The following is a 14,229-nucleotide window of genomic DNA, read 5'->3' on the forward strand; positions in this document are numbered from 1 at the left end:
TGTATCTTTTCAGTGTAGAAGCAGGGACCGTCCCGTTGAGCTGGAACTCCTCAGCACCCAAACATGGACTACCGTCCAGATGGAACTCCTCAGGACCGCTCTGGGTGGGTTGTGGATGCAAGCCCGATGTCTCTCCTGGTGCTGGGATCGGATCTCCTTGCTGCTTGGGTGGCTCGAACAAAGGGCCTACCTAGCTCGCTGCAGGCAGGCTAGTGGGGACAAAGGATCTACCACCCTCCCGTTTGCCCTGCTGATTCGGATTCGGTCCTAGAGCCCGAACAGGCTGGGCTTGGAGATGTTATGTGGTCAAAGAGGGAAGGGAGTCAGATGGAGGTGGGGAGGGTTGTGCATGCAGGCTGGGTGGGATAGGAAGAGAGAGGAGGTATCGGGCAGAGTAGCCCCTGAGGATGACCAGGAAGTGTAGGAGGGATGTCTGAGTTCCCTGTCCCGGGCTGCTGCCGCGGTCAGAAACTCACTCACCCCAGTGATGTCTCTCCTGGTGCCTGGACCGGATCTCCTTGCTGCTTGGGTGGCTCGAACAAAGGGGGATATAGGTTACTTCTTAAAATAACAGTAGAGTTTGCTGTCTGGATTGTTCTCTCTAGGATTTCTTTCTAGAATGTGATAGTGTTTGATAGCATTGTCCATAGCAGACCCTCTTTGAAAGTTAGAGAGAGAGAATCCTTTCATGCATTTATCGGCTGAGTTTACATTAGCACTGAGAAGCCTTTGTCTCACTTCCACATCTTTTAAGGCACCATCATCAGCCGCAGGTTCCATCCTAGGAGATGACTTTCTTTGCTCATTCCTAAGAGCAAGCCCTCACCTCTTGTTTAACATGACGTCTTGCCAGTTCAGGCACGCCCTCCAGCTCCTGCTCTCTATGGTATCCCCCACCTCTACAGTTACTTCCTGCTCCTTATGGTGTCCCCCACCTCTACAGTTACTTCCTGCTCCTTATGGTGTCCCCCACCTCTACAGTTACTTCCCTCACTCAGGCCTTGAACCCCTTAATCATTCATGAGGATTGGGATCAAGTTCTTCCAAACTCTCGTTAACATTGATGTCTTTATCTCTCATAAATTTCAGATATTCTTAATGGCATCTAGAATGGTAAATCCTTTCCAGCAGGTTCCAAGTTCATGCCATCCATATCCATTAGAAGAATCTATGGCTCAGGTCTTATCAATGCATATTTTAAATAGTAAGCCTATACAGCTTCATAATGGACAGCTCTGTTGGCAGGTATAAAAGTGGCATTGATCTTGTTGGCTATATCTGCCAGAGCTCGTGGGTGACCAGGTGTTTTATGGGTGCTCAGTAATATTTGAAAGAAAGCTTTTCTTGGAAGTAGGTCATAACAGTAAGCTGCAGATGTTTAGGAAGCCTTGTTGCAAACGGATACACTGCTACCCCGTTTCCTGGGCACAGGCAGAGTAGATTGCAGTGACATTCTCAGGGGCACTAGGAATTTGGGGACAGTTAGTGATCATTGACCTTAACTCAAAATCATCAGTTACACTAACTCCTAACAAGAGAGACGGTACGTCCACAATGCTCTAAAGCCAGGCTTTGATGCCTCTGGCTCTGAGGTCCTAGCGACTGGTTCAGCCTGCACCAGTGGGTGCAGGAGCCCTGGATGCTTCCCGCGGCTCCCTCATCAGCACTTACCACTTTTCTGTTTCCCCTGCACTTTGTGTTTTGGGCATGGCTCCATCCTGAAGCCCCAGACTTGTTTTCTGCAGCTCCCACAGCCCTGTCAGTTCCAGAGTGTAGAGCCTTATCTGGATTAGACTTTGCATCTGTTGTGGTTGGTTTGGTCTATCCAAAACCACTAAAACATTTCCCTGTCAACAATGAGGCTGTTTTGCTTCCTTATCCTTTCTGTGTTCACTGGATTATCGCTTTTCATTTTCCCCAGGAACCTTTCCTGCAACCATCAGCATGGATTAATTACTTAACTAAAAGTAAAAATTTAAAAAGGACTTTTCCTCTGCATTTACAGCTTGGCTAAGCGTTGGGCATAAGAGGTGGAAGGAACGTGCATCCTGTCTTGCTTGGTGATTCTTTTCCACTAAACTTGTTCGTGTCTAGTTTTTGATTAAAAGCAGTGGTTCTCAACCTGTGGGTTGTGACCCAGTGGAGGCGTCGAGTGGCCCTTACACAGAAGTCACCTAAGACCATTGGAAAGTGCAAATATTTACATTGCGATTCATAACAGTAGCCAACATGTAGTTACGAAGAAGCTTTGAATACAGTTTTATGGCTGGGAGGGTCACTACAACACGAGGAACTGTGTTAAAGGATCACAGTATCAGGAAGGTTTAGAACCGCTGTAAAGTGGGAGGCTTTACGCTCTTCCCTATACATGGACATTCACAGATGTCTGTAAGGCAATTGATTGACAGGCCGGATTTCAATATTGTGTCTCAGAGGCTAGGGAGACCTGAGGAGAGGGAGAGAGATGGGGAACAGCTTTTCAGTGGCAGAAGACATGCACATTTACTAATTAAACTTCCTGTGTTATAGGTACTTGTGTGGAATCCAAAACTATTACAGTAGTAAGTCATAGATCACTGGTCACATATATAATAATAATGCAGAAATTTGAAACACTCAGAGAATGGGACAGAGATGCAGGGTGATTACGTGGCTGTCAATAGATTTATTCAGTAAAGGGTTTCTACAAACCTTTCACCTGTACTAGATATAGAATCTTCACAGCACAGCAGAATAAGTTAAGCCTCATGGCACAATCAACCACCTCCCATCTCCATGGCATTGAGGGCTACTGGGTTTTAACATACTAATCTGAAGGGCCACATGCATCCAGGCTCTACCCCTTCTCACTCGAGAGTTCTGCAGCTGGGGTGATGAGGGTTTGTAAGAGCCAGCTGATCACATCTCTTCCCAGCTCTGGCTTGAAACCGGTCACAATGAGAATGGCTATTTTATGGCTATTAGAAGCGCTGAAACCAGTAGCCCTAGCGAGCACTGCTGACATTTTACCAACAAGCGGTCCCTAGCATCCCACAAGGGGAGAGGAGACGAACCTCTCATGCTGCTTGTCTTTCCCTCAAATAGTCCTTTCTCGGCTTCCAGAGTGCTAATGACTAAAGCTAGGGCAAACCTCAGAGTAGCAGGAGTGTCCACACCCACCTCTGTGGATGATTCCTAGGAGCAACATGCAGTGTTGACCCGAGTCCCTGCTCAGGGCCACCGAAGTGTGTGCTGGTCTTTCTCTTCACCTTCTCCAGCGCTCCCGAGCTTCCTGAAATGCTGCAAGCAAGAGGCAGCACCGCTCACACTGACTTTAACCCTCGGGTCTTACTCCCTGCACCAACGCTGAAGAAGCTTAAAGCGAACACTTGTAGATCTCCAAACAGATTTTTTTGAACTGCTCAAACCTTTGAGAAATAAAAGCGGAGTAGTAAAGGAGATCAGAACAAATACTCTGAAATGTCATCTTGCTGTGCAGCCCGTGCTGACCCCAGCCTACAGTCGTTCTGCTTCTTCCCCACTAGTGCTATGATAGCATGTATAGCGGCTTTATCTTTTTATTGGCTAGGAAGTAGAATTTGTTAGTGGTTGTGATTAAGAGAGGCAGCACAGTGGAAGCCCTCACACGTGCGGGGCTCCGTTGTTTGTCCCATGGAACCACGGTTGTGGATGCCTTTGACTCCAGTCCTTCAGGATGAGCTGTTCTTGTCTGCTATGTCATTGTATTTATCTACACTAAACTCGATAAAGCCTGCTTGCTTGAGATGTGGAACCTCCAGCAGCCAGAGATCCTGACCTTGCAGATAAAGACAGTGTGAGCCCTGGCCACCTTGCCCTGGTTCCATCCAAAGGTCTCATATATACTCACCTGGAACCTAAATAAGGAGCAACAAAAGGTGAGTGGCATTTGTAGTCATTGGAAAGGCCTATCTCCAGGGTGTCTAGGACAACTTAAATAAGTAGCTAGCTGCACATAGCATCCACGAACCTACTGTGCTTTAAAAAGTGAAAAAATGTACAGGGTACATCCTGTATGGCACATTAGAATTAGAGAAAAAAAGTCCACAAACCCAACGATAGACATGTATCACTTAGCAACGCAGATACATTTGGAGAAGTGAGTCATGAGGTGATTTCCTTATTATACGTGCATTAGAGAACGCACTCATACAGACTGCCTAGGCTCCAAAAGCATTGGAAATAAAGTCATATGGGAACACCAGTGCATACGCAGGCCATCCTTGACTGAAGTGTCGTCATATGGGGCTCTATTATGCTTATTGATATGGAAACAACCCAAATAATTTTTGAACACAATAAGTACAAAAGAAAAAAAAAACAAAAACAAAAAACACCTAGGAAGAGGGGGCAGAAAAGACTGTTAGGAGCTGTGAGATTATGTTTTCTAGATGTAACAGGGTTGCTGCACCCATGAAATCTAAAGACTATGGTGGCCTATGTAAGGCCTACACAATGATAATACCAGTCCAAGTGCCAGTGTGCTTAGGGAGATGTTCACGAGGCCCCGCCCCTGATGAAGAGCTACCGGCAGTTAGTGGGTGGTGAGAATCAGTCAAGTTCCTTGGCAGAGTATCTAGTCCCGAGTGGTCAGCCCTAAAGACATGTGTGACATGAAATGACCGCCATAGGTTTGATATGTGCACATGTACGTAACAATAATAACTGAAGAGGAAGAGGCCATGGCTTGGAGAGGGAGTGAGGGCAATGCAGAGGAGTTGAAGGGAAGAAGGGATGGAAGTGATACAAATACAGTACTCATGAAATTCTCAAGTGAGTGGTAAAACACACACACACACACACACACACACACACATACACACACGCGTGCACACTCACACCAGAACTACCTCCACCACCACCGGGTTGACTAGAATAAGGGGAAGCATTATCGCCAACTAATCTTTTGTCATTGCAATGGCCCCTCTGGAGGAAATAAGATTTAAAAAAAAAAAATAGAGCAGAGAAACAAACAAACAACCCCCTTGATATTTTTAAAAACACAAATGACTGGGAAATTAATATATTTAATTTCAAGGAAATAAGGCACCACCCCCCCCCCCCGAACACACACACACCCACTTCCTTTGGATGACAAACAAGTTATTGTTTGGGGACAGGGTGGTGCCAGTGCCAGCTCCAGCTATCTGTAGACTGCATTCTCACGAACTTAGTTCTTTAAAAAACCTCTTCATTTATTATTCATGTGTGTGCATGGGTAGGGGCTTGCCTTAATCACAGCGTGTGCACGCGTAGCAGTCAGAAGACGACTTTGTGCCGTCATTTCTTCCTACTGTAACCTTTACGTGGGCTCTGGCGGTCGAAATCAGAGAATGCACCTTCCACAGCAAAGCACCTTTACTCTCTAAACCATATTGCTAGCCCTAAACACAGCTCTCAAGATAAAAAAAAAAATTAGTTTCATACGTGAAACAGTGAAGAAGGGGGAGTAGATTTGAATGAAGAGGTTGTTCTAGTAGCGTAGTTTGCTCAAAATTTGAAAGTATTAGTAAACCGAATAAATTTCTAAGAAAATAGAAATTATGATAATGAACTCAAGTAGTTGAAAACCTGAAAATGGAACGAAAACTCTGGGGACAGTCCTTAGAGAAGGTCCAGACTGTTCTGTGGACTCCCAAGGGCAGAGGCTGCACGCTGAATGGTGTGCAGATTGTTCTCGAGCCGAGGTATGCAGTGGCATTCAGCTTTGTGTGTTGGCAGTGACAACAGCTACGCCTGAGGACGGCAGGGCCTGTGCCTTCTCTCAGAGAAGTCTGCTTTCCAGCAGGGGCTGACATCCCTGTTTCCCAGTGGTGGGAGAAAGTTAAACGTCAGAGAAAACAAGTCTGCCTGTGACATTCATGGCCTCTTCTGAAGCTTGGAGACCTTCATGACCTTGTTCATACGGAGCCTCCTCTGAAGGGGAAGGGAGGAGAGCCTGGGCAACTGGCTCAGCACCGTTTCTGACCTTGACTTGTTCAACTTCCTAAGTACTATACAGGGGCGAGGAATAGAGTGGCCCTGATCTGTGGCCACCAGGCCTGGCTGTGGCTGCACATTCATCCCATTCCTTCTCTTGCCCTTGTGGAGAGCTTCCTGTCAGGTGCCTGCTATAGCCTCCCTCTGCTAAGGCATGGGCTTCTCCTCCTCTGGATCCCAAAGTTAACACGATGGATGTATTGGGACTACGGTTTGCCTTCCCAGGAGCTCTATGGCTTGGCAAAGGCTCCTAAAGTGGAGAGTTCTCACAGTCTTATCCTTTTTCCTTGCAGAGGAGACTGTGGCAATGTTGTATTGTGATACAGAATGCCCTGGGGGACTCTTTAGAATTCTCTGGAATCTTTTATTCTGCCCTAATATGCAAACATTGATCACATATTCTGAGCAAAACTGAGTTCTTTGATTTTATCAAGGCAGGGACTGAGGATGGTGGCTTACTCTTGTCATCCCAGCACCTGGGAGGCTGAGGCAGGATGGTTGGCAAAAGCAAGTATGAGGCTATACCACATAACACAGCTTAGGCTATGAAGTGAAATCCTGTCTAAAATGAAATCAAATAATAACAGCAAGAAAGCAAACAAAACCTTTAAGATAAGCAAAAGGGATGGGGTAGGATAGAAACAAATAGAATGTGAGAGCCCCGAGCTCCACTCCTGGACAAGGCCAGCTGTATTAGGAGAGCACAGAATGTGTCTTTTGCCTAGATTTTAACCAGTTTCTCCCTTTTTACTCCTGTCTACTTCTGGTCCCCTGAATTATAGCATACATCTTTCTACCTCCTAAATGGCTGTGACTTAGAAGTTAAGGGTTTGATTCCCAACACCCGTACGGAACAACTGCCTGTAACTTCAGTTCCAGGACGTCTGACACCTCTTCAAACCTCCCTGCACCTCTGCATGCATGTATGGTTCACACAGACACAGCACACACATATACATGCACATAGAAAACAAATGAATATAAAAAATGGTTATGGCTTAGGGCATCTGCTGTTGACTGTTCTCTGTGTTTATCCTTCTGAGGAAGCTCACTCGTTTGACACCATCTTCCTACCCCGTTGTCCAACTCTAGAGCCCAGGACTTGCTGAGTTATAGCCAGGTACTGTCTCATACAGTACTCCAAGGCCCCAAGACCTAAGTGTGAGAGTATTCCAGATATAAGTCACCATTCTTCATCTCCCCTTTCCTCTCTAACTATGCATTCCCTCCAGTTGCCAGTTTTAATCCAGAAATTGAGGTGAGGTTTCTCTTGCCTTTCTCATATCCACTCATTTCTCATATTTGTCAAAAAACCCTGCTGAGATAATAGTTCATACTCAGGAGGCTGAAGCAGGAGGATCATGAGTTCAAGCCAGCCTAAGTTACATTGTGAGACCCTGTCTCAAACAAAACAAAACAAAAAAGGATCCCCTTGGCTTTGGTGTCCTTCTAGTGAGCTGTATAGTACATTTGACCTGGGGAATGCTGGCCATGTGGCTGATAGGATTATCTGGTTCTTTTATCAATCAGGTGTTTTAAGACAAAGGCCACCCTTACTTCTCAATGTCTCCCAGGAGTTCCTGGTGTGTAAAACAGGAGTCTTAAATGTTTTGTTCATGTGTCATCATATGACACTCATGGATTTATCATATGCCATTCTATCCTACACACTGTGGTTCTTGACTCTGGTCTTCCTCTTACTATGGTATAATCTCCCTGAATGTATACCGGTCTCTAGACAACAAGGTGTTGTAGCCCCTGTATAGCCTTTACACTTGAGGCTCAGGGAACATTGTAGAAAAGGAGGCAGAAAGACTGTAAGATCCAGAGGACCAGAGTGTCTGTTGTGATATAGTATCTGTTATATGTGTTATATATATATATATCTATCCCTTGGCTACACCCATGGGATCCCAGCAATAAGGTTGCTTAAACAAAAGCAGTACAATGATAATACCAATTCACATTGCAATGTGTGTGGGGGAGGTCTCACACTATAGCACCCTGGATGAGAGCTACATGAGATTAATGACAGTTGAGAGTCTTCTATCTGATAGATTGAGCCCCTGATAGATTATCCAATCTCAAGAGGTCAGCCCTTCACACGTATACATATGAGCAACACTCAGTGGACTCATTATGTGTTTATATGTACACATACATGTATATGCATGTATAAAACAATAATAAGTAAAGAAGAGGTTAAGAATCTGAGGGGGAATTGGGCTTGGGAGGAGTTGGATGGGGTGGAGGGGGTTGAAATGATGTAAATACACTACCTGTGTATAAAATTCTCAAACACTTAAGAAAACTGTTGTAGGCTCTATGGAGTGCCTTGCCCTTGGGTGACTGAGGTCTGTTCAGTCTATGGCTCCAAGCCACCCAGATTGCAGCTGCCCCCGGCTTATCTCTGAGGTTTTTTCCCACTGTGGGAGCATAATCGGCACTCTTCCCCACTGCCTCTTCTAATCCTCTTAGAGACCTCCCTGTGCCAGATGTTGCCCTGCTGAAAAAGACAGCATCCTCTCCTACCCCGCAAGTGGCTTCCTTGAGGCTTATGTGGCAAAAGTTAACTGTGTGTATTCTAGGTGCTTCTAAGTGTTGCTTGTCTTCAGCACTTGCCACAGAGGTTGTCTTTTTTGAATCCTATCAGTGCTGCCCTCTCTTCCCTAAGTGGCGTGCAGACAAGGGACAGACTGCTTGTTGTCCTGTGCATCTGCCTGGCCTCTGCTGATCTCAGAAAATGCTGACAAGGTGTCAGGCCACGCACAGACATGTGCTCAGGCCTGGATCCAGTTTGGAGCCTGGGAGAGAGTCTAAATAATCCACACTCCTGCCTCTGAGCATGTACCTAAGCAGCGTCTTTCTTCATCCCTTTCAGCTCTTGAGGACAGGGCCAAATGCATGCTCACATGTGTTCCCCCACCCCCAAGCATAGTGCAATTTCTACAGCAGAAAACCTGCAGTATTAATTTGCAAAATTAGCAGAAAGAAGGCGGGATAGAGAAGGGGCAGAACTGAAAACAACATAACAGGAAATGATCTTCCCGAGTATGAAGTGAGATGGTGTCAAATGGAAGCTTTGGTAACTAGGTTTGCTGCCCCTAAATGTGTGTGAAATCTCTTCCCAGAGTGTGCCGGGTGAGTTAGAAGATTGGATATCATCAGGACTGATAAAAATAACGGAGACTTGAGCACCCAATATTAGATTTAACAGTGGGGTAGTCGCCTAAAAGGACATCTGAGGGTCACTTCCGTGCCCGTAAGTTTCAGGAGTAAGAGCCACAGTTTTCTGAAGGGTTCCATGCAGCAACCCCTGGGGCAGGCAGCTGCACACTTGCCCTGCTCCTGGTTTGAGACACAAACTGTCTCTAGATTGAGTATGTCCTCTTCATCGCTCCCCGCCCCCTGAGGCCCTTCCATCTCGGGTTGGGCTTTAAGTGTGAGCATGTCTGTTCCTTTCTGCCCTTTCCCAGTGATACTAATGCTAGTATTGGTTTCAGAGTAGATGTTAAGTGGGTTTGATAGATTTCCCATGGCTTGATGGGGTACAGAGAAGGATTCTGAAGTTCAATTAAAGTTCAGTGGAGGGAAGCCCTATGGAAAGAGGCGAAAGGGGGCAGAGATGATTGGAGAGGAGCCACGCCAATGCCACACCTGTTCTATAGAGTGGGGAGTAGTAGCCTGGAGTGGGTGGAGGTTATTTTAATTTCATTTTTCTTCCAGAGATTTCCCTTGGTGCTCCTCAGTAGGTTGAATGTGGTGTCTTTGTGGATGGGGAGGAAAAGTTGAACAGCTTCCACCTCTCTGATATTTGACACTTGATCAGACCCTGTGATCACAAACACGCAGGAACAGGAGGTTGTTTACCACGTCCCTCCACAGTAACTGTTTTCCAGTAGTTATTTCAGAGGCAATTTAAGCTTCTGTAACTTGAGCTATGACTGGATACTCCTAACTTAGCGCGTACATTGCTGCCCACATTGCTAGCCTAGACTCTTCGCTTTGGTAGTGAGAATGTGCTGAGGAGGGACTAATGGCTTTGAGCTGCCACTGGGTCTGTTTCATAGCAACAGTCAGTTATACAACCATGTTTAGTAGCTTTTGCCCAGGGTAAACTTGTTCCATCACCTCCTTTGTTTTCTCAGACGGAGAAACCGAGGCATGCCTTGGCGTTTGACTCGTTCGTACTGGAATGTCGAAGATTTCAAAGTAACATGGCCCTCAGGCCTCTTGGCCCATGAAGTTAGCAAATGCTCCTTGAATGTTTTACACATGTCAGTTGTAGACATTACAAGTGTAGCTATGGGCAAGAACATCTAAGCCCTTGGCCTAAAAGTGCTTCGGTAGCTGGGAGAACATAAATGAAAACCCCACGGCAAATAATACTTTAAAGAGAGTAGAGCACTAAGTATCCTGAGTACAACAGCGTTTATATAGAAACCCTCTGCCTTGGTTGACCAGTAAAGCTGTTTGGAAACAGCCACACAGTGTCCCCTTAGTCTGAGAAATAGCAGAAACAAATCTGCCCAGTGGATGGAAGAGAAGTCAGTGGGTAGTGGAGAAAATACCCTGAGACAGTCTTTTAGCGCCCATCTTTGCCAAATTGTGGATGGAGGTAGTGGTAGGCTTCTTATAGGCCGTGAAGGCACCAGTTGCCTTTCCTGGACCTGCTAGTAAGATAAGCCATCGCGTTGGTAGGATGCCCTTGCTTAGTTGTATCAAGAGTGGGAAGAAGTTTATGAGAGCTGGTGAGCTTTCAGTGGCATTATCCCTGTGAGCAGCTGTGTGTGCAATCAGAGTCCCCCTCTGCTACGCACAACCTGTAAAGTGTGGGCCACAATGTCCAGTGACTGCAAACAGGTACATCAGCCTTGGGGATGGAATGTTACCACCCAACTCTTCTCCAAACCATGTCTGGATTCTCATGCATCTGCCCATGTATTCATCATAGCCCTTGCCTGCAGCCTTGACTATATCTGCCCACAGAAGTGTTAGAAGCAGTTAGATCATTAAAGAAAGCATTGCCCTATAATCTACATCCACTGCTGGATTCTGTCACCTCAGTCGCTGGTTGCGGTCAAGGCTCCAGGCCTTAACCTAGAAACTGGGTTCCTACCCACTCTTCTTCATGTCTTTGTGTATCCCTCTACAGCAGCGGTTTTCAACCTTCCTAATACTATAACCCTTTAATACAGTTCCTCATATTGTGGTGACTTATATTTTTGTTGCTATTTCATAACTGTAATTTTGCTACTGTTATGAATTATAAGTTTTTTTGGAGATAGAGGTTTGCCAAAGGGGCATTGACCCACAGGTTAAGAGCCACTGCTCTACAGATAGCATTCATCCTGATTTCTCACCCAGCAAGGCTATTTTGGTCCCTTCAGAAGGCCCCCTATGCTCTCTGTGGAGCCAGGGTTCCCTTAGTAGCTCTGTGCATCCAGTTGGCATATTTCACTTTATATCCTGATGTGACCTTGGCTTCCAAGCAGCCCTGAACTCCTCATAGGCAGGCAGCATGTCCTAAGTCATGCTCATTTCCAGCCTCGGACACACAGTGGGGCACACCGTGAGTAGCCATCAGTGCCTCAGGCACACATTGCCCGGTGAGCAGTGTATGGTGATTACTATTTGCCCAACATCACAGAAAGAGTTGTGAGTGCAGATTAATATGATCACAAGTAACTGTTGAATTCTTACATTCCTTGGAACTTACCCAAGCTCTTTGTATGAAACAATTCTCAGTCACTTGAAGGATGCTTTGTGGTAAATGTACATAACAAAATTTACCATTTAACCATCATTAAGCCCACATTTTGGTGGTAGCAGAACGTTTGCACTGTTGTGTAGCCATCACCACCGTCTAACTCCAGAACTCTCTCTTCATCCTACACAGACGTGCCATACCGCATGAGCAATAGCTCCCACTCCCTCACCCACAGCCCTAGGAAAGAACCACTCCTCTTTCTGTCTGTATCTGCTTGGCTACCCTTGGTACCTCATGTAAGTTAAATCTTTTGTCTCTGACTTATTTCACTTAACATGTCTTCAAGGTACGTCTATGATGTATGTTGTAGGTATTAGAATACCCTTCCTTTTAAGGATGAGTAACACACACACACACACACCAGCTTGCATTTGCATTTGTTCTTTTAGTCTGCTGATTTATATTTGGGTTGTTTCCATCTTTGGGTTATGAGGAATGGTGTGAACATTGGTGTGCAAATCCTTTCCAAGGACTGACTTTCAGCTTATACTGAAAACAGAAGTGCATAACCTTGTGGTGAAGTTACTTTTAGAGTTTGGAAACACTTTAAGTGTATTTGGAACAGTTATTTTGAATCAAAGAAAGAAACAACAAAAAAGGCACCTTGAGGTAGGATGTGACGTAGAAAGAGGGGCTGAGAGTTCACATGCTTACTCTTGTGCCCTGTGGGATGACGGGTGGTGGCACAAAATGACTTTGTTTCATGTGCCGCTTTCATTTATGTCTTACAGCATCAAACTTCTAGCTGTGCAAGAGCTGCTTGACAAAGAGGCCCTGGAAAAGGTAAATATTTTGTTCTTCCTGCCACACAAGCAGAATTCTGATCCCCAGCCAGAGGATTTACTTACTGCACTTACTGCAGAAGGGGCCTGCTTCTTTGTACTTCCCACAGGCAGTGAGCCTTGCAGACTCTCAGTCAAAGCTTCCAGGCATGCTCCGTTCACACTTACAGACCTAAACTTGCCTTGTTCCTTCCAGACTCTGCGACAGCAGAGGCTTGCTTGTCGCCAGCCAGGCCACCTTCTGAAGAAGGTTTCTTGTGCTTCTAAGCAGCAGAAACAAGAACAAGGCCTCCCACGTGCTAGCCTTCAAGCTTGCTGTCCATTCCTCTCTGCTGCATGTTTGATTATCAGAGTGTTTGGATGAAGGGATTGAGGCCCAACCACTCTCAGTAACCAGCCCAAGGCAAACGAACCCAGTGGAAGGGTGAGGATCTGAACCCCATAGTTCCCTTTCCAAAACAGCAGCTTCACTGTTGAACAGACATTGTTGTGATGGTGCATCATTTTAGGCTGTTGCTGAAGCCTGGGAAATCACCAGCTCACCTGGGAGGTAATATTGGTGCCTTTCTGCCTTCCCTGTTCAAGCCAACCCTGGAACTGACAGCTTGTGTTTGTGGGTTCGGGTTCTAGGTGTGAGGAGGAATGGGTTCAGCAATGCAGGCTAGGCTGGTGCTGCAGAGGTCAGGCCCTAAAATGCCATTGTGGGACCTATCGTACTCAAGCAGTACACTCCCCTGGCCTAGCTCAGGGCTCTTCTACCACCGTAGCTGCGGGTGTTGATTGGAATCTGTAGGTTGACATAAAAGTGAGTGTTTAGAGAGATAAACATCCAAATGCTATTTATTTTAGGACTTTAAAATGTTTGGATTAGTGCTCAGTCTCTTGGTATGGGAAGGGAGAATGTCTTTAAAGTCAGCACTGAGCAGTGCTCTGGGAATGACCCAAGCTCTGAGGCTCCTCTTGGCCTCTTTTCTATGATGGGGGAAGCAGGGACCGTGCTTCCACTGGATCTTAGGAAGGCATTGTGCGAGGCAACTGAGTTACTAGGGCCAGATGGCTTTCTGGACGCCCACGCACTCTGCTCATATTAATTCTTAATTATTCATATCGATTCTTCATATACATGCAGCTATTAAAACATACTGTGATGACTACAAAAGCTATCAATGGGCCAAATGGCAGCCTTGGTTGTAGATGGTAGATTAGATAAAGGGACTAAATGAACAGTAACTTTTCCTGAAGCTGATGACTTGTTTGTGATCATGTAAGAGAATGGCCTGGTCTTTAGGAATCACAGGAAGGAATATAGGAACGGATCTTATTGATCATTCTGAAAAGATTCCAAAGACAATGGCGAGAAAGAGAGATGGGGGAGAGGGGAGAGGGAGGGGAAGAAGGGAAGAGGAAGTGGGAGAGAGGAAAAGGGAGGGATGTCTATCCATATCTATATCTGTCATGTATGTATGTATGTATGTATGTATGTATGTATGTATGTATGTATCTATCTATCTATCTATCTACCTATCTATCTATCTATCTATCTATCTATCTATCTATCTATCAGAGGAGATACACAGAATGGGTAGAATAGAGACCATTGAACCTTCTGTATAAACAGGCATATGAGGGTTCTTTTTTGTTGAAACTGTTTAAAAGATCCTCTCCATTTTTGTCTTTGTA

General features: G+C 45.6%; 1 protein-coding gene across 2 annotated transcripts in view; it reads left to right on the plus strand.

Annotated features, from left to right (window-relative positions):
* The window catches only part of Eepd1 (endonuclease/exonuclease/phosphatase family domain containing 1), a 118,426-nt gene that overhangs the window by 59,539 nt on the left and 44,658 nt on the right, over positions 1-14,229 (plus strand). For both annotated transcript variants that reach the window (XM_050131986.1, XM_050131985.1), the window contains exon 3: positions 12,499-12,550. In XM_050131986.1, the coding sequence (XP_049987943.1) occupies positions 12,499-12,550 (52 nt within the window). The remainder of the gene's footprint in view (positions 1-12,498; positions 12,551-14,229) is intronic.

The sequence above is a fragment of the Alexandromys fortis genome, unplaced genomic scaffold, assembly GCF_014885135.2.
Source record: "Alexandromys fortis isolate MF-2015 unplaced genomic scaffold, M_Fortis_MF-2015_v1.1 scaffold_389, whole genome shotgun sequence".
Taxonomy (NCBI): domain Eukaryota; kingdom Metazoa; phylum Chordata; class Mammalia; order Rodentia; family Cricetidae; genus Alexandromys; species Alexandromys fortis.